Raw genomic sequence first — 19,261 nt, forward strand, 5'->3', positions numbered from 1 at the left:
GATTGACATATACTAATTTTCACTTTGCAGTTAATACGCATTTTCACTTAAATAATTTGTTTTTATTCTTCGGTGGGAAGTGTGGCCGTAAAAAGCCTATCCACCCATTTGTTTTCTTTCGAATCTTCTTGCGGCTGTGTACCAACCACCATCAGAGCTTAACTGAGATAGACAATCAGTGTTCATGGCGCTTACCGTCCGGCCTCTATCTGTTCCTCGTAATTCTCTTGTTCCTTCTCTTCGGTGTCCTCTCTATCAGCTAGTGTTTCTGTCTGGGTTTGTGTGAATTTATTAATTTTGACATTCGTTTGTAACCACAGTTTTGTATAAAGAAAAAACGAGACTTGATGTGGTGCTGATGTTTTGTCTGCTCCTCTTTTTACGTTTTTAATATTAAACTGGACGTTTAGTTGTTTCAGTGGATGAGCTTCCCCCTGTTCTGACCACTGGAAGTGACATTTTTAATTGCCTCTTTAGGAAGTGGTGAAGTTTCTGGGATCAGAGGTTTTAATTTGCGGAATGGATTGAGTTTGTGGAGAAAACATCTTGTGAAACAAAACAAGGGAGCTTACATTTGTTGCTCGTTCAGTACAGACAACGATCCCCTGTTACCTTCTATCCAGCAGTTAACCAATGCTCGTGTCATCTATAGTGTATCTGCCGCACTGGGTCATAACAAGGTATCTTTCTCTTTAAATTACTGTATTTGCTTTATGTTTTTTTTTTTTAAACTATTATTTTGCTGACAGGACTCACATCCGGAATGCAGCGCAAGAGTTCCTGCCATTGTCACAGCTCTTGAGAAGAATGAGCTCACTCCTAAGGTGATTTAGTCTCTTGACATTCATTTATCTTTAAGGCAAATCTCAAGAAGATGCAGATCAGTATGTACATATATATATATATCTGAATCACAATTCTTGTGGAAAGTTATCTTAGCTTGAAATTTTCTCATGTAGTATTGTATTTCAGTTCCGTGGCTCGGAGATTCTTGAACTTGCAAATTTCAAGAATGCGACAATAGAAGACATTGCAAATGTTCACGAGAAGGCTTATGTCTTAGGCCTGGAGAAGGTTCTATCTATTGACAAAACTTTTTATTCCATAAGCAACCAGTAATATACGCCTAATAGCAAAGAATACGAGTTTGAATTTATCTGACCATTTACAAACTCATTCTTAGTTCAGGCAATGGATCAAGCTTCAGATTCAGGACTAATTTTCATTGAAGGCTCTGGACCAACATACGCCACTTCAACGGTAAGTGCTTTGTGTTCATAGTCTTACATCTCCACAAGAATCGTTTTCGCTCCCTGAATCTCTTCCCTCTGTCCCAGACATTCCAAGATTCACTTACCGCAGCCGGCGCTGGAATGGCTTTAGTTGATTCAGTGGTGATGTCTCATCTCACCATGTAATGCTTCAGATTCATTAATGTTGGAAATGGTAGTAGATTTCTTAGCAACTTGATATGACCGTATGTTTCAGGTCGCAGCATCAAGAAACAGCTTGGACCCTCCAACTGGCTTTGCGTTGATAAGACCTCCAGGACACCACGCTGTGCCAAAAGGCCCAATGGGTTTCTGCGTTTTTGGTAATGTGGCAATCGCAGCTCGCCACGCCCAAAGTGCACATGGTCTGAAACGCGTCTTCATTATTGACTTCGATGTTCACCATGGAAATGGCACAAACGATGCGTTTTCTGAGGATCCTGATATATTCTTTTTGTCAACTCATCAGGTACGTACGCCTGCTTGTTATTTTTAGTTCGAGAATGAACACAAGTCGTTATGTTATGTCATGTAAAAAAAAATCGCAGGATGGAAGCTATCCTGGAACAGGGAAGATAAGTGACATAGGCAAAGGAAAAGGTGAAGGCACCACTCTGAACTTACCTTTACCTGGAGGATCAGGTGATATTGCAATGAGAAGTGCTTTTGAAGAAATCATTGTTCCTTGTGTTCAACGTTTCAAGCCAGATCTTATTCTTGTTTCTGCCGGGTGAGTAGAGAAACTTATACGTTTGTAAAATAGTGTTTTTAAAACCGAACCGAACCGACCCAATGATTTAACAAGGTTCGGGACCTGGACATAGCTGGATTGAATCTCAAAATTATTAGTATCAAAAATCCATAAACCAACATATGAACGAAATAATGTTTTATATTTGGTATTTATTTATATTTTGATTATGTATTATATTTACTGATATTAATTTTAAATATATATATATATATATATATATTTTATTAAAAATATATTGAATCAGGTTATTGAACCATGTTTAACAGGTTCAGCTTCTGGTCTTTTAAAACATTGGTTTAAACCATCTCATTTGTCTCTCTATCTGTGGTTAGGTATGATGCTCATGTCCTGGATCCACTAGCGAATCTGCAGTTCACAACCGGAACATACTACTCATTGGCGAAAGATATAAAACAGTTAGCAAAAGAAGTATGTGGAGGGCGTTGTGTGTTCTTCCTGGAAGGAGGATACAATCTTGAGTCACTTTCTGCATCAGTAGCAGACTCGTTTCGAGCGTTGCTTGGGGAAGAAAGCTTGGCATCAGAGTTCGATAACCCAGCGTACTTGTATGATGAACCGATGAGGAAGGTGCATGATGCTATTGAGAGAGCCAAAAGCATTCATTGTTTATAAAGAGTATTTGCTTCAAAATGTCTACAGATGTTGTGATTAGATAAGTAATATAAATGTGTCAAATTAACCTAATGTTCTTGTAAATAGTATTATCAAAACTTCCACGTTTACCTATAGATTCCAAGAAAATGTCTCACTGCTTGTAAATTATAATATCAAAACATCCACCTTTACCTATAGATGCCAAGAAAATGTCTCACTGCGCCGACCAACGGGTATTAAACGAATAATTAATAGAACATAAAACGTGGGAAGAAGTAGAACTCTGTTGTTTACGTTATCCAACGGTGTTCATGCAAATCGAGATTGCATGCTAGTGTTGACTGCTTCATCTCAACACCAAACCTACACGTGGAAAGCTACCACCATTGATGACATGTCACGTGTCCAATTCACCGACTTAACCCGCCCTAACACGCCATGTTGCGTGACAGAGCTTCTTATCTTTTCTTTATACGTCCCCACATCGTACTTACTACTTAAGTACTATATAACACATGCGATATCTTTTAAATGATTCATTATTCTGAATCAAAAGTTGGTATAATACCAAAACTATTGAGAGATTCCATCAGTTATTTACAGTTTTATCTAATGAAAATGGAAGTAGGCAAGAGAATGGAGATGTTGGAGAGGAAGTCGTCGATAGAGACGGAGCCCATGACATTGCATCTCGATCAAATAGAACATGCTCGAGAGGAGGCATTGTTTGTGATAAGAACAAAGACATTTCAGGAAGCTATGGATATTTTCACAAAGGTAATCAAATTAATTCTTCATTATTTTTTTTTGTTTCTTCTACTTTGTGACATTTATTAATGGAACTGAAAACATGCAGGAGACGCAAGAGGGGTTAAGGGCGGATGAGGAGAAAAGAGGAAGAAGATGTTTAGATTTGAAGGATTATGATGATGATCAAGACGAGAGATTAATCTTTCTTGATCCTATTGGTTGGGACATTGTTTCAGCTCCTTTTTAATTAATCCAAGAAACGTTTTTGCTTTGTTTTGGCTTTTATATCTTTATTAGTTTTCATCTACTCCTTAAATCTTTCTTGTAATATATCTTTACATCTGAAGATGTTTTGTTGATGAATACACTGTATATTTTAGAATCTTTTTCTAGTAATTAAACACTGGCTGTAATTGGATTGACCATTTTTAGAATGTAATGTTTTGAAATGATCAATTCTTTCTATAAAAAAAAAAGTTTATCCTTTAACTTAATTAATAGAATGAAATGTTCATTTCATCAATTCCAAAAATATCTAACCAAAATACAAAACAAAATATTCCAAGATCATCATTTTGATAAAGAGTAAATGGAATCATCTTATTCCATTCATTTCTATTCCATACGGTTTTTTTTTTTTTAATTTACCAGTTACGGTATGTTTTGGAATTGAAAAATACCAAGATCATCTAGTGTTTAGTCCGTTGGAAGGGAGAGAACAGTTACAATGATGTTATTTCAGTACAAGTGAAACACGTTTTGTAATGAAACAAGTCAAGCAAAATCTTTGAATGCGAGAAGTTTTATGTCAAAATTAAACCGAACCAAAATAAATTAAACTGTATCGAACCAAACCGAATACTCTAAAATTAACTAATCTACCGGTTCGATAAACCTTCTTCTGTGATTATTGAGAGGAAGAAGGAAAGCTGCAACTTCAAATCTTCTCGAGCGACGACGATGAACGCCAACTGTTTATTCTCACCTTCTCCTCCTCCTCGCCTCTTCCCTCCTCGCTCCATATCGAGTCTTTCTCCTTCTGTTTATCGCAGAACCGGAGTTGTCTCCGAAGATGTGGCCGTCGAGTGTCGGAATCTCTGTTTCTCCGCCACTACAAGACCGGGGATCTCCGTCCCCATTCTCCGTGACTGCTCCTTTCGGATTCCTTCGGGGCAGTTATGGATGATTCTTGGTCCCAACGGCTGTGGCAAATCTACCCTTCTCAAGGTCTCTCTCATTGCAAGTTCTCGCTCTCCGTTTTGTTAATGAAAGCTTTTCGTTATCCTAAAGTCATCTTAGAGTCGTCAAGCTCTTATAGTCACATGGGTCAGGGAAAAGGTCGAATCTTTCGATGTTGTGTGGCTTATATATCTTCATTAACTCTGCTTTGGAACGTTTGCAGATTTTAGCAGGTGTGGTGAATCCAACCAGCGGCAATATCTTTGTGGAAAAGCCCAAGAATTTTGTGTTTCAGAATCCTGATCATCAGGTTATGTTTCTTGCTCTTACGATGTTGATCATCTATTTGTATTTTTATGTTAAAAGGATCATACTTTTATTGTGATTTGTTCTTTCTGAGTCCCTAATGTTGTTTTTATGGTTAAGCTCATGCCTATATCGTATAGACAGCCTTAATCCAAACCTTTAGTTTTGTTCTTGTTTTTGTTAATAGCATGAAGATTAACTAATCTTATGATCCTAAGCAATCTGTTTTTGTTTCCCACTGCTAAGACATCTTAGTTAGTAACAGTTGCTTTCTCATGTGTGTTTAGTCTGAGATGTTTTTTTTTTTTCAATGGCAGGTAGTGATGCCTACTGTAGAAGCTGATGTAGCGTTTGGTCTTGGCAAGTATCCTGACATGAGTCTAGAAGAAGTTAAGTCCAGGGTGGTTACAGCTCTGGATGCTGTTGGCATGCGTGATTATATGCAGGTTGGATTTACGTTAATTGAATATGTATATGTGCGGTCCTTATTTCGATTATTTATAATAAATTAGAGTCTGGTTTTTGTTTCCAGAGACCGATTCAAACTCTGAGTGGTGGTCAGAAACAAAGAGTCGCCATTGCTGGTGCTTTAGCTGAAGCTTGCAAAGTGCTGTTGTTGGATGAGCTCACAACCTTCCTAGATGAGTCTGACCAGGTAATCGTTTGATTTAACTCTAATAAAATTGTTAATGAAACGCTAGTGGTGTTGTGAGAATTTAGCATATGATTGCTGATCTACCTTGATCTTGTTGTATGATAGAAACTGGAAGTGAGTAACTTGTATATTTCAACAGAATATAAAATGAATTCAACAAAAATGAAAAAATGTTAATCTTCCCTTCATCGATGCTTATTGTTACAGTTGGGTGTGATCAAAGCTGTGAAAGAGTTGATAAATGCAAAGACAGGAGGAGATGTGACGGCGTTATGGGTAACACATCGGTTAGAGGAGCTGGAGTATGCGGATGGAGCTGTGTATATGGAGAATGGGAGGGTGGTCAGGCATGGTGATGCAGCCACCGTACTAGATTTCATTAAGGCCAAACAATCGTCTTACATTGATCAAATTGGTTTTTAACTTTTAACTGATCCTGTCATCAGTGGTAGTCAAAAAGTTGTAGCATGTATAGAGACATCGGAGAGGCAATGAAAAATGGAAATTTACGTAGCTTTTGTAAAAGACTGTGATGTACCCCTGTAGACTGTATAAGCAATTCTCTTATGCAGAGCAAAGTTGATTAGTCCCCGGATCGAAAGGAAAAAAATCAGTGAACACTTAATACGTTGACTACACAAATAGTGGAGATTAGGGCTAGGCAAAAAACCCGGATTTGAAAAACCAAACTGAACCCGATCCGAAAAAGTAGTACCGAACCCGAACCGAAATTGATTAAATATCCGAATGGGTCTAAAATTTTGGTATTTAAATAACCGAAATCGAACCCGATCCGAACCGAAATATTTCGGGTACCCGAATGTATCCGAAATAATTTTATAAACCTATATATTAATTATTTTTAGATTTAATGTATGTTAAAATATATCCAAAATATATTTGATACTTTTAACTTATCCAAAATACTTGAAAATATATACAAATAATCAAAAGTAAATGTCTTAAATAGTTAAAGCATACTCAAAATACCAAAAATACTTAAAATATTTATTTATTTTCTATCCAAATATTCAAATCAAACCAATTTATATGTTAAGTTTACGTATTTTGACATGTGTTATTCAAATTTATATGTAATATATTATTTTGTTTATAAATTTTGAGTATTTTAAAATATATAATGAATTTTAAAATTTTAAAAATAATTTAAATGGGTTATCCGAACCTGAACCGAACCCGCAAAGATCTGAACCGAACCCAAACCAAAATTTAGAAATATCTGAGTGGGACTGAAATCTTTGACCCCGAAAGCTCGAAACCCGAATAGACCCGAACCAAACCCTAATGGATATCCGAACACCCACCCTAGTGGAGATACCTTGTGATGACTATATTGTAACTTAAATATATTTGTTTCGTAATTACAAAAAGAATCCAGATCTTTGGCTCATATTTCTCTCTAGGTCAAAATGTTTACACATATTACATTTAGTCTCCAGTAGTATTGAAACAACATCTAGGTGATGATTGTTTGGATGGTTTTTAGATTTTAGTATTTGGTTTTTGGCTTTTGGTTTTTAGTTTTTAGATTTTGGTTTTTAGTTTTTGGTTTTGATTTTGCAGTAGTTTTTAGATTTTGAAAAAACTCGAATGGCGATTTTGGTTTTTACCTTTAGATTTTTGATTTTACCGTAATTTTAGTTTTTAGAAAAACACAAATGATATTTTTTCAGGTTTTAATTAATTTTAGTATATGTTAGTTAATTATTTTTGTTTGAAGTTGAAATATAGATTAATAACAAAAATAAAACAATAAAATAAATTTCTGAATTTTATTTCTTTGCATTTTTGTTTTTCTAAAATTTGATTACTGATATATTTCAGTTTTTCTGTTATTTTCTAAAACGTTAACTTATAATTTAATTTATTTTTTAAACAAACTTAAAATTACTATAAGAATATATCACAGTTTTCAATAAAATAACACCAATAGATTATTAACAAAACATGCAAACTTTACATAAAAGTAAATTTAAATAATTAAATTAATTTTAGTGGCAAATTTAAAAGAATGTTCTTAATATATATTATTTTGTATTATATATGTTAAACAAATTCTTATTACTAAAACTTATTTGCTCATACTTATAGTAGTTAGCATTTTATTTATTTATTCTTATATTAATGCACAAATGTAACAGAACTTTTAAATTAAAAAAAAAAAAAAAAAAAAAAAGCATCATGAGATGTAGAAACCAAGAAAATTGAGATTTTGGTTTTTCTTTAGAAAATGACAGTTATTTGAAAAACTAGTTTTCCTAAAATGTAGAGAATCTATTTTCATAAAAATTTCATTGTCTAAAAATTGGTTTTTCCAAAAACAAAATGCAGAAACTACTTCAAATCTGTAAACAATCAACTTCCTAATAACAATAACGGGCACTTCAATCTAACAGAAATGTTAAAATAAGCTTAGATTGCATAACTTGTAAATGTATGTTACATATACAACCAATGGTATAAGACTTCTGGTTTGTTTGCTTTTCTTGTATAATAATCGATTTGCATCTACTTGCATCTCCAAAATACAAATTGGTTAGCTTAATGCAACCAGAAAATATATAAGGCATGGAATGCAACAAAATAATACGTATTTTTGAAAAACTAATAAGAATGATCGTCAATGCATGTTGGTTGTGATGATTCTGAATCATCAAAATCATTAGCTTTATAAATAATAATTTTTAAAAAAATATATAGAACGTAAAAAAAATTATAATAAATATATATGTTCCAAGTTCATATAAAAGCCTGCATTCATAACTCCAAAGTGTATGTGGTATAGATGATCATGTTGGTATAGAATAGCACGGACTGGTGAAAATAAATAATTTTGTTTTTTAATCAACCAATTTTCTGTTAAGATGAGTATAATAACCATATTATATAAAATGAAAGGGTGTCTTGTAAAAAGAAGAAAAGTGACTTATCATCTATAACCCTAGATAGGAGAAGAGAACCAAGACCAACCCTCTCTTTTTTATTCCTTTTATTTTTCTTTCTTTTGTCTTAATATTCACCCTTTTTATCATTTCACCTTAGACTAATCCATCATATTCCTCTTTCTTCAACATTTTCTCTGTTTGATGTAGGTGAAGATAGAGATAGCATCCATGGACATGTCTAGGGGAAGCAACAGTTTTGACTATAAGAAAATCAGTTGTCAGAGAGGTCACTGGAGACCTATTGAAGACGACCACCTCCGGCAACTCGTGGAACAATATGGTCCTAAGAACTGGAATTTCATTGCTCAACATCTTTGTGGAAGATCAGGTAATTAATACTTTTCATATATATAGCTTTGTCTTTTTCATATATGTTCTATATTGGATCTGTGTTTTTTTAAATAATTGAACAATATGGATTCATAGGGAAAAGTTGTAGATTGAGATGGTACAATCAACTTGATCCAAACATCACCAAGAAACCTTTCACTGAGGAAGAAGAAGAGAGACTTCTCAAAGCTCATCGGATCCAGGGGAACCGTTGGGCCTCTATAGCAAGGCTATTCCCAGGGAGGACCGATAACGCTGTCAAGAACCATTTCCATGTCATCATGGCTAGACGCAAACGTGAAAGCTTATCTTCCACGTCCACTTCTACGTTCAACCAAAGCTGGCATAATATGTTGAGCCCTAGTCCTAGTCTTACAAGGCTTAATAGATCCCAGTTTGGACTATGGAGGTATCAAAAGGACAAGAGCCATGGTACCTCGCCTTACACTTTTGTTTCAACACCTAGAGATGATCAGTTTGGATCTTCATCGATCTCGAATGTACGCAAAGAAGTTTATCCTGAGAGGAGAAAGTTGAAAGAGCTGGTGGATGAACACAATAACGCATTTCACACAGCTACACCAGATCAAAACAAGAACTCAGTTGAAGATGGACCATCCACGGGAGATGATGGTGGGAAGAGAAATGTTGCTTTCATTGATTTTCTTGGAGTTGGATTAGTTTCTTAGGTTACACTTTCACAACTCAATGATTTTAAAGGGTATCTATCATTAGGGTTAGGTATCATTTTCAGCCTTTTGCTTCCTCGAAACCTCATATGGATCTTCTATCAATTACAACTCTCGTTTTCCATCCATTTAAATCTATATATACAACATTTATATATGTAGGTGTCAACATGTACATATAATTATATACGTTTGTGTATCACATGCATTTAAATTGGTACATACGCATACGTGTATGTGTCCCTGTCGTTATTGTTGGTGTAATGCATGGTTTGCTAATTAGTAGAGATGCATGTAACAAATATTTATAGGCGTATTAATACACAAGGAGATGCAAGTCTTGTAAGTGTATATAATACGTATGTGGGTACTAATTACCAAATAGCTGATGTATTGGAACCTGTAAGGCTTGAAATTGTTAATCTCCGTGGGAGCTTGTATCAAAAGGTACATGTTATATGATATTTTTAGTGCGTTAGTTACATTAGACCGTCATTACATGCAATATTTGCATGGTGTTTGGGTGAAACGGATAAATCGTTTTCTCATTGCTGGCTTTACGGACATGCCTAAAACCAATTTGTTTATATACTTATTAATTATTTCGGTGCAATCATCTAGTTTTTTTCAAAGAATAAATAATCTGCATGTATTCAATAATATCTGAGTGATACGTGTAATTGGCAAGTACCCGATTGTATCCAACATATGCTTTATTAACCCTAAATGCTGTTAATGTTTCTCATAATCTTATTTCACCTAGATTGCATTTTTACCATTTTGGACTATGTCTTTGTTTGGAGGATGATTTCATGATTTCTCCAAGTTTGTTAAGCTTGGTTTTTTGTTAATGCTAAGCTGGTAATGGTTTCATGGGACTTGGTCTTTGTTTAAGAATGTTAAGAGACCTGTCGAAGTTGAGTTCTATAGAGATTTGTATGTTTGAAAATCAGATATTTCGGGTAAGTTCGGGTTTGTTGGATCAAATTTGATTTTGTACACAGAGAACAACCGAATCCGATAAATTTTTGATTCTTTCGGATATTACCGAAACCCCATACATAACTGAATCTGATCTGGAATTTTATAATGAAATCATGAAATCTGAAATCCGAAGTAACAATCCGAACCCAATCTGATACACGAATGCACATGCATACTTAGCATCTTACACATATTATCTAGCTAGTTTTCACAAGAGTCCTAACATCATAGACCTAAATATATTTAGCTGTATTCATAAAATTATTATTTTCTTACAAATGACTTATCTATCTTTCTTTTTGTTTGTTTCTCAAGATTAAAAATTCTGACTATTATCAAATAAACAATCAAATTCGCAATCCACATAACAAAGATATTTGAAGTCTCCAGTCTAATATAACTCGTTATACGTCGTTATGCAGAAGAACTGCTTATACGTCATTATGTGGAAAACCTACTTTATTGACCAACGATGACGCTTTCACGCACCTAAACGCTATATTCTTTTGCTAGTGGGTGAAATACAAACGGTGTGCAAGACAATGACGGTAAAAAATGAATATGCAGACATCTATATTGAATCAATCAAAGTATATTTCGTTACACAAAGTATGTGTCAAAAGAATCAAAATTCACAAACAAGAATAAACAAATGTGAAAAAGGATTACTTATCAAAAAAAAAAAATGTGAAAAAGGAAAACCAAGATGGCATCTTCTGAAGTGACCAAGAATCTTGTCCCCAAAAAAAAACTTGCTCAAACTCATGGACCTCCTATATCACATGGAACTCTATATATAGAAAAATACTAACCACAAACTCATCTATAAACACTGAGAGACCAAACCTTCCTTCTGCAAAAGCTGTGGACACGACAAAGGAAAAACATCACTAGCATAACCAGAAACATCTTTGCATTTCCATTTCTCAGTATGAGGCAACCCAAGAAGCGTTACATTCCTCAAACATACGTCCTGAAACGTTCCTCCTTCAACACCAAGCAACATGGGAGCCTTCCTCGAGTCCACACTCACGACATTACTAATATAAATCCCTTTAACTCTCGGCATAGCTTTAGGATCCCACTTATCATCAGGATGATCATTTGAGCCTCTACTGAATCTAATAGGAACTTTCACTTTCTCTAGTAATACATTACTGATGGTGATGTTCGAAATGTAACCGCCTCTTCCTACATCTGTTTTGATACGGAGCCCAGCTGCTGAATCCCAGACGTGAATGTCTTGGATGGTAATGTTGAAAATCCCACCAGACATCTCGCTTCCTATTCCAACACCTGAACAAGTCCGTGTAGTGCCAGAGATTCGTCTGATGATGATGTTTGAACTAGGACGTGCCATAGCCATACCATACTGGTCCCACCCGCTCTTCACAGCTACAAGGTCATCGCCGCTTTCGATGTAACAGTCCTCAATGCAGACATTGGTGCTTGAATCTGCAATGTTATTCAGAGAAATAAGACACAAGACAAGATTGTATGCAAGCAAACAATCAAGACCAGAGTAGAGAATCCTTACCTGGATCTATACCATCGGTGTTAGGAGCATTCATCGGAGCAAGGATGGTCATATCTCTAATAACAACATTGCTGCAAAACAAAGTCATAAAAGGTTATTCAAATGATGTAAAAATGCAAGCAAAAACCGTTGGAATTATAAGTAAGAACCTGCAGTAAACAGGATGTACTGTCCAAAAAGGAGAGTTGAGCAAGGTGAGGTTGGAGATGAGGATGTTATGAGAGTTCTTGATCTCAATAAGATGGCCTCTCGTATGCACCAGTGTTCTGTTCCACCATAACTCCCACCACATTTTCCCCTGTCCATCAATTGTACCATTTTCACCTGTAGTTTAAAATTTTTTTTTAATAAATCTAGATGTCATTATTATAGAACTAGAAACTGATTTATTTTCTTTATTACTCTCAGTCTCAGAGAATTAAAGGACAGAACCCAAAAGCAAATGCGTTAATTCTAGAGAATTCCAAACTCTTTAAGACCATGTAAACCCAAAACCAAGTCAACCTAAACTGTCTCTCCTGATAGCTATAGATCAGCTGATCTGGCTAAAGCAGAGACTACGACACCCGCCTTGACTGTTTCAAACGCAGCATTTACTTTGTGTAATATACTTTTCAACCAAATATAAAGAAATTTCGCCTTCCATTTGCATTGGCCTTCTAGTTCACGTCAAGGAATGAAAAAACATTAAGGAAAATATCTTTGCAGAGAAAACAGAGTAATTTTTTACCCAACAATCCATAGAAGCTTTTGGTAATGGTTGAACAGATATAATAAGCGCAAGTAACTGGAGTACTGAATAAAAACAAGAGAGTAAAGTAGTACCTGTAATGACAACATTAGTGAGATTGTCTCCATGAATGAGGCTAATGTGTCTACCACCAGGTCTCTCTCTCCCTCTTCCATAAGAAGGTAACGGCTCTATTATTGGCCATTCCTCTGGGTCCTATCAAACCATGATCCCAGACAAAAATATTGAAATTGTAACCGTGATCAGTTCATGTAAACTTAAAAATGATAAAAGCAAAGAAAGAAATAAACAAAATTAGTACAGCTGACTTTTGAGCTTACAAGACACTACTAGCAGACAAATTTGAACCAATATCAAAAACGGAAAAAGCTCTTGGTATCATGGCACATGACAAGCAAAACTGAAGAATAATTTAATACTACAAATTAGAAGACCACAGAAGTAATCTGGTAGATCTAAATTCTTATAAAAAAAACATGCTTCAGACAAAAGTAATCTAGTCATTTTTAACTCTTGTAAGAATCTTATTAGCATATAAAAATGGTTTCTTTCACTTCTTCCTAGACCCTTTTTTTACAGCAACTACTAATGACATCAAAAGCACATTTAACAAAGTAAATCCGAAAATGATCAAGATTTATACAAATCAAAGAGGATTTTCCCACTCATAACACAACTCTTTCTACTTTCAAACACTAGGTGTGGTGGGGTCCGTTACAGACTTTTCACGAGTGACCGTGATTAGCGTAATCTACCGAAAGTGTTTACCAACCAACCAAACTTAACGAACCGACAAAGCCGTAACCAAGTTTTGGATTCTCACAGAGCAATCATCAAATGGTGATTGGTAAACACATACTATTAAATCAATTATAACTCTGTTCATAGCCAAGCAATACCAGCTTAACTAGAGTTTTGTTTTTACCTGGGATCCCAAAATAACAGCGCCTTGTTCGAGGAAGAGCGTGAAGTTACTGGTGAGGTTAAAGCTTCCCGAGAGCCACGTGCCCTTTGGGACATTAAGCTGGGCCCCACCCTCTGCCGCAAAACCTTTTAGATTCGCTACGGCGCGGCGGAAAGCCTCCGTGTTCGACGTCTTACCGTCTCCGACTCCGCCGAATTCGGTTAATGACATGACGATCCGTTTCGGGGACGGGTCGTGGTTAAAAAACCCGGAGCATGTAACCGGGTCATGTATCGCCGTGGTGGGGATAAAGAGAGGGAGGAATGATCTGGAGGAGATTTGGTGAGAGAGAATGGCTAAGACGGTGAAAGCAAGGAGAAGGAGCACCCACGACGGTCTTGTGATAGAACTCACAACACTCGGCTTCTCAGATTCCATCGTTATTTGATTCAGATGAAATGAAGAATTGACGAAGCAGAGGAGAATCTCTGAGATTATAATAATTATGAACAGAAGAGTTGTAAAATGAAGCTTTTCGTGATGGGTTTGAGAGAAAGAAATGAAAAGTCAGAATTGCATGTGTGTGCAAATGATTACCGTAAAGCTTTTGGTTCGTGACAACGAAGGTGGAAGATTGATGATACCTTACCTCTAATATTCGACAAGCAACACTTGTTTATACTTTTCTTTGTCTGAAAATAGAAAAGAGAATGTAATTTTAAAAAAAAAAATGTATACAGACAGGACACATATGTCGTGTAAAAGGCACTAACAATGGTGCATGTGAAGTGCCAAAAGCCAAAGGTGGTAAAGGGAAGGAAAAAAAAAAAAAAAAAAGAAAGAGAGAAAGTGCATTTTTTTTTTTTAACACAGAAGAGAGAAAGTGCACATATCTTCTGAAAAATAAATAAAAAATAAAATTTATTTTTTATGTAAGAAGAAGATCACGGGTAAGATTTTACATCTCATTATCTATGGGCCTTTAAATGGTCTGGTATAGTGACTGGGTCTTTTTCTTTTCTCTTATGACAAACTAAATATATCTTACAGAGTAGTTGCCTGTCCGTATTGTATATTTTTTGTACTTTTCGATCTATTACAATAAAAATATGATGATTCCTAAAATTGTAAGGTAGATAGATACTGAAATGATATTTGTATTCTTTATATATGTGTCAAGAAATATATTCATTTTTTTTGGTCCAATCATATCTTTGGACATCATTTTTTGTGTGTTCCAGACTTTCAGTTCAGGTTCTATATAACCGACACAACAAAAAAGGCTTGTTTAAAAACTGAGCTGGGCCGACTTAGACTCGCCCTTGCACATTTATTAGACTGGTTTTATTTTATCCAGCCCATAGAAAAAAACACGAGCCTGTATAAAAACTGAGCTAGGCCGATTTGGACTTGCAACCTTTTGAAAGAGAGGGTCAATTATTTTGGATTAGGATGGGATTAATGATAACGAAGTAATTAAAGAGATGATGGTGGTATGTAATCATGCTTTTATCATCATCATCATCCCAAGTTGGAAGTCGTGCGTGCGCGGCGTCTGACTTTGACCAGCTAAAAGCTCGAAATGCGCCACGTCATCGTCTCTCTTTCTTTTCTCGCAGTAGTCTACATTTGAATTAAATGTCATTTTTTAAATTCACAACTCAAACAAGTAAAAAAAAACTCTTCTTTTTTTTTTTTTTTTTTTCTTTTTCTCTTTCGCTTCGTTTATTCTTTTGAGTATATTATCAATCATCATCTTCCTCTCAATCTGAATCCTCCCCGGAGAAAAAAAGTAGTCAACGGTCAGCGATCTCGGAGGAGTTTCGAATCGGGAAATACAGCTGAGATCGAGTTTGGGGGTTTCTCTTCAAATTAAAAGTCAACGGGTGAATACGCGTCGAGGGCTCTTTCTTTGACTTTTTGGGGCTTCCTCTTGTGTGTGTGTGTGTGGTAGTAGTAACTAGTAAGCTCAAATCGAGGAATCCAGATCCTTAATTTGTGGGGTGGGGGGTGTAAAAAGCTTGGATCTTTCTCTGATGAGCATATTCAAATGAAAGTCGAATTCTAGGGTTCGTTTTTTAATTTAAGAATCTGTAAATGGAACGACGATTGATGATAGCTGGATTCTTTTGGCTGGTTCTGGTTTTCGATTTGGTTCTCAGAACTTCTGGCAACGCCGAAGGTTTGCTTCTTCTTCTTCTCTCATTATTCCATTAAAGGTTCCTTTTTTAATCTCATAAAGTAGGCATTTTTTTTTAATTTACTTGTTGATTGTTTTGCATCCTTGTCTCCTTGACTTTGAGTTATCTTGTTGGTCTTCCTCTTAGTTTGTTCGACATTTACTTCTTTTGGTTAGGTGATGCTCTGAGTGCTCTGAAGAACAGTTTATCCGACCCTAACAAGGTCCTCCAGAGTTGGGACGCTACTCTTGTTACCCCTTGTACTTGGTTTCATGTTACTTGCAATAGTGACAACAGTGTCACACGTGTGTAAGTTCTTCTTTCTTTCTATCTGTCTCTGCTTTTCGCATCTGTTACTAAGAATTTATCTTTGCTCAGTGATCTTGGGAATGCCAATCTATCTGGTCAGCTTGTAACACAGCTTGGTCAGCTCCCAAACTTGCAGTACTTGTAAGTCTTCTCTTCTTAAAAAGACGACATATTTATGCAAACATAAGAGCTTATTCATAAGCTATCATATTAAACATGCTATTTTTTTTACAATAAAATAAGTAGTAGCATACTGTTTCTTCAAAATAGGCTGCAGAGTGGCGCTTTATTTTCTGTCTATGCTTGCGAATAGCATGTTATATACGTTATCAGACCTGGTTATACTTTTTAAGTAATAGCTGATATATTGGTGAGGTAGATTTTGAGATTTTATAACTTCCGATCCTTTGTAGAAGTTAATATTAAAGAAAGTGTGATGTTACAGGGAGCTTTATAGCAATAACATTACTGGGCCAATCCCAGAGCAGCTTGGGAATTTGACGGAACTTGTGAGCTTGGATCTTTACTTGAACAATTTAAGCGGTCCCATCCCATCATCTCTCGGCCGACTGCAGAAACTCCGTTTCTTGTAAGCACACCGTCCTTAAAAGTTCCATTGTACTAGTTGCTCCACCTTCGTCAGTATCAACTCATGGTCTTTTGCTATTGGTGTGTAGGCGTCTTAATAACAATAGCTTATCTGGAGAAATTCCAAGGTCTTTGACTGCTGTCTTGTCGCTGCAAGTTCTGTAAGTCTCCCAAATTTCTTTGAAATGCTTCTGATTATTTGTTTGGCCAGAAAAATGATATTCATCTTGAAAATGCAGGGATCTCTCAAACACTCGTCTCACTGGAGATATTCCTGTTAATGGCTCCTTTTCACTTTTCACACCCATCAGGTTTTGCTTCTTGCTCTCCTACTCTCAGAATATTTGTGGGTATGTCAGATTGATTGATTAATTATATTTATCTACAGTTTTGCCAACACCAATTTGACTCCCCTTCCCGCTTCTCCGCCTCCTCCCATCTCTCCTACACCGCCATCACCTGCAGGTATTTTTCCTTTTTGTCTATGCCATGTATCTTAATATAGATTAATATATAGCATTGCCAATTTGAGTGAGCAGAAAATTATTAAAATTCAATAGCCAATGATAAGTGATGAAACCTATTTGATACCCTATCCTATTAAAAAGTCTATCTGAGAAGTTAATAGATGGTATACACTCTGTTATTCTACTGTCTATTAATCTAGTCGTTAAAAATGCTGTTAGTTTCGTTATGCTTTACACTTGTTTCCCCAATAAGGTACTTAGCTTATTAAGAAAACATTCAATACCGATCAGTTATGTATTAAGAAAGGAGTTGTTCAAATCATACCTGCAGGGAGTAATAGAATTACTGGAGCAATTGCGGGAGGAGTTGCCGCAGGTGCTGCGCTTCTATTTGCTGTTCCAGCCATTGCACTTGCTTTGTGGCGAAGGAAAAAGCCACAGGACCACTTCTTCGATGTACCAGGTTAGCGGAAACCTCCATTGCCTGTTTTCTCGTTGACACTTTCTCTGGCTGAAACGTTTGTTTTTATTATTTTGCAGCTGAAGAGGACCCAGAGGTTCATTTAGGACAACTCAAGAGGTTTTCATTACGCGAACTACAAGTTGCTTCGGATAACTTTAGCAACAGGAACATATTGGGTAGAGGTGGTTTTGGCAAAGTTTATAAAGGACGGTTAGCTGATGGTACTTTAGTGGCGGTTAAAAGACTGAAAGAAGAGCGCACACAAGGTGGAGAGCTGCAGTTCCAGACCGAGGTTGAGATGATCAGTATGGCTGTTCATAGGAACTTGCTTCGTCTTCGTGGCTTCTGTATGACTCCAACTGAAAGATTGCTTGTTTATCCCTACATGGCTAATGGAAGTGTTGCCTCCTGTTTAAGAGGTAAACTCTCATCTTGTGGTTTATTCCTTAAGTGTTGATCTGTGAGTAATGTTTATATTCTTATCTTCTCCTTAGACCGTCCGGAGTCCCAGGCACCACTTGATTGGCCAAAGAGGCAGCGTATTGCGTTGGGATCGGCAAGGGGGCTTGCGTATTTACATGATCATTGCGACCCTAAGATCATTCATCGAGATGTGAAAGCTGCTAATATATTGTTGGACGAAGACTTTGAAGCCGTGGTCGGTGATTTTGGGCTCGCCAAACTCATGGACTACAAAGACACGCATGTGACAACAGCAGTGCGTGGTACCATTGGTCATATAGCACCTGAGTATCTTTCTACGGGGAAATCATCAGAGAAAACCGATGTGTTTGGTTACGGAGTTATGCTTCTTGAGCTGATTACTGGACAAAGAGCTTTCGATCTTGCTCGCCTGGCGAATGACGATGATGTCATGTTACTAGACTGGGTAAGCTTCACACTTGTATAGTCCATGATGTGTAACCTTCTTTGTGTTAATTTGTTTTGGGTACCATTCAACAGGTGAAAGGTTTGTTGAAAGAGAAGAAGTTGGAAGCGCTAGTAGATGTGGATCTTCAAGGTAATTATATAGACGAGGAAGTAGAGCAGCTGATCCAAGTGGCTCTGCTCTGCACTCAGAGCTCACCAATGGAGAGACCCAAAATGTCTGAAGTTGTGAGAATGCTTGAAGGAGATGGTTTAGCTGAGAGATGGGAAGAGTGGCAAAAGGAGGAAATGTTCAGACAAGATTTCAATTACCAAAACTATAACCAACCGAACACTGCCTGGCTCATAGGAGATTCCACTTCCCACATTGAAAACGATTACCCCTCGGGTCCAAGATAAGATTTGTTGTAACACTAATGCTTTTATCTGTCCTTGCTTTTCTACTTCTTATTCTGTATTTATTAAGGGTTTTAGTTTCTGCTGCTCCATATTATTGGGTTCTTAAGTGAGTACATGCATGAGAAAAATCAGAGTTGGGGTTTGTAAGTTTTATATGAAAAGGGGTTTGAATGTTCTTGATAAAAACTAAAACTCAAAACATGACTTAAAAAGTTAATTCTTGAGGATTGTTTGCAAGTTTATATCATGTTTTAGACATCTTTAGGCGTGTTCTAT

At 36.3% G+C, this 19,261-nt stretch overlaps 6 protein-coding genes across 8 annotated transcripts; 5 read left to right on the forward strand and 1 right to left on the reverse strand.

Moving 5' to 3' along the window:
- The first annotated feature begins 37 nt into the window (after positions 1-37).
- LOC106368730 (histone deacetylase 14, chloroplastic) lies at positions 38-2,774 on the forward strand. Of its 2 annotated transcripts, none has more exons than XM_013808752.3 (9): positions 38-218; positions 478-680; positions 750-824; positions 960-1,074; positions 1,189-1,260; positions 1,338-1,394; positions 1,489-1,740; positions 1,820-2,001; positions 2,358-2,774. In XM_013808752.3, exons 2-9 carry the CDS (start codon positions 634-636, stop codon positions 2,656-2,658), a joined length of 1,101 nt encoding a protein of 366 aa, XP_013664206.2. In that variant the 5' UTR covers positions 38-218; positions 478-633; the 3' UTR covers positions 2,659-2,774. The 2 variants fall into 2 exon arrangements, with proteins under 2 accessions (XP_013664206.2, XP_013664205.2); XM_013808751.3 differs by having other exon boundaries at positions 39-218; positions 973-1,074.
- A 389-nt stretch (positions 2,775-3,163) lies between these two features.
- Positions 3,164-3,772, forward strand: BNAC01G04740D. The gene is made up of 2 exons (XM_013804649.3): positions 3,164-3,417; positions 3,497-3,772. Exons 1-2 carry the CDS (start codon positions 3,172-3,174, stop codon positions 3,635-3,637), a joined length of 387 nt encoding a protein of 128 aa, XP_013660103.2. The 5' UTR covers positions 3,164-3,171; the 3' UTR covers positions 3,638-3,772.
- Positions 3,773-4,283: 511 nt separating this feature from the next.
- LOC106368732 (ABC transporter I family member 10) lies at positions 4,284-6,116 on the forward strand. The gene is made up of 5 exons (XM_013808754.3): positions 4,284-4,617; positions 4,793-4,879; positions 5,193-5,321; positions 5,408-5,530; positions 5,738-6,116. Exons 1-5 carry the CDS (start codon positions 4,351-4,353, stop codon positions 5,951-5,953), a joined length of 822 nt encoding a protein of 273 aa, XP_013664208.1. The 5' UTR covers positions 4,284-4,350; the 3' UTR covers positions 5,954-6,116.
- Positions 6,117-8,475: 2,359 nt separating this feature from the next.
- On the forward strand, positions 8,476-9,997 carry LOC106365201 (transcription factor MYB54). The gene is made up of 2 exons (XM_013804651.3): positions 8,476-8,824; positions 8,923-9,997. The coding sequence occupies exons 1-2, from the start codon at positions 8,665-8,667 to the stop codon at positions 9,513-9,515; spliced, it is 753 nt and encodes a 250-aa protein (XP_013660105.1). The 5' UTR covers positions 8,476-8,664; the 3' UTR covers positions 9,516-9,997.
- Positions 9,998-11,059: 1,062 nt separating this feature from the next.
- LOC106368733 (probable polygalacturonase) lies at positions 11,060-14,501 on the reverse strand. 2 transcript variants are annotated; one of them, XM_022694491.2, is made up of 6 exons: positions 14,289-14,500; positions 13,713-14,179; positions 12,862-12,982; positions 12,186-12,360; positions 12,037-12,107; positions 11,060-11,954 (listed from the first exon to the last, which is right to left on the reverse strand). In XM_022694491.2, the coding sequence occupies exons 2-6, from the start codon at positions 14,127-14,129 to the stop codon at positions 11,323-11,325; spliced, it is 1,416 nt and encodes a 471-aa protein (XP_022550212.2). In that variant the 5' UTR covers positions 14,130-14,179; positions 14,289-14,500; the 3' UTR covers positions 11,060-11,322. The 2 variants fall into 2 exon arrangements, with proteins under 2 accessions (XP_022550212.2, XP_022550211.2); XM_022694490.2 differs by having other exon boundaries at positions 13,713-14,501.
- Positions 14,502-15,351: 850 nt separating this feature from the next.
- On the forward strand, positions 15,352-19,207 carry LOC106368734 (BRASSINOSTEROID INSENSITIVE 1-associated receptor kinase 1). Its single transcript, XM_013808757.3, has 11 exons — positions 15,352-15,873; positions 16,048-16,180; positions 16,250-16,321; positions 16,626-16,769; positions 16,858-16,929; positions 17,008-17,079; positions 17,157-17,233; positions 17,567-17,698; positions 17,776-18,117; positions 18,193-18,587; positions 18,662-19,207. The coding sequence occupies exons 1-11, from the start codon at positions 15,789-15,791 to the stop codon at positions 18,983-18,985; spliced, it is 1,848 nt and encodes a 615-aa protein (XP_013664211.1). The 5' UTR covers positions 15,352-15,788; the 3' UTR covers positions 18,986-19,207.
- Positions 19,208-19,261: the final 54 nt, after the last annotated feature.

The sequence above is a fragment of the Brassica napus genome, chromosome C1, assembly GCF_020379485.1.
Source record: "Brassica napus cultivar Da-Ae chromosome C1, Da-Ae, whole genome shotgun sequence".
In the NCBI taxonomy this organism is placed as follows: Eukaryota; Viridiplantae; Streptophyta; class Magnoliopsida; order Brassicales; family Brassicaceae; genus Brassica; species Brassica napus.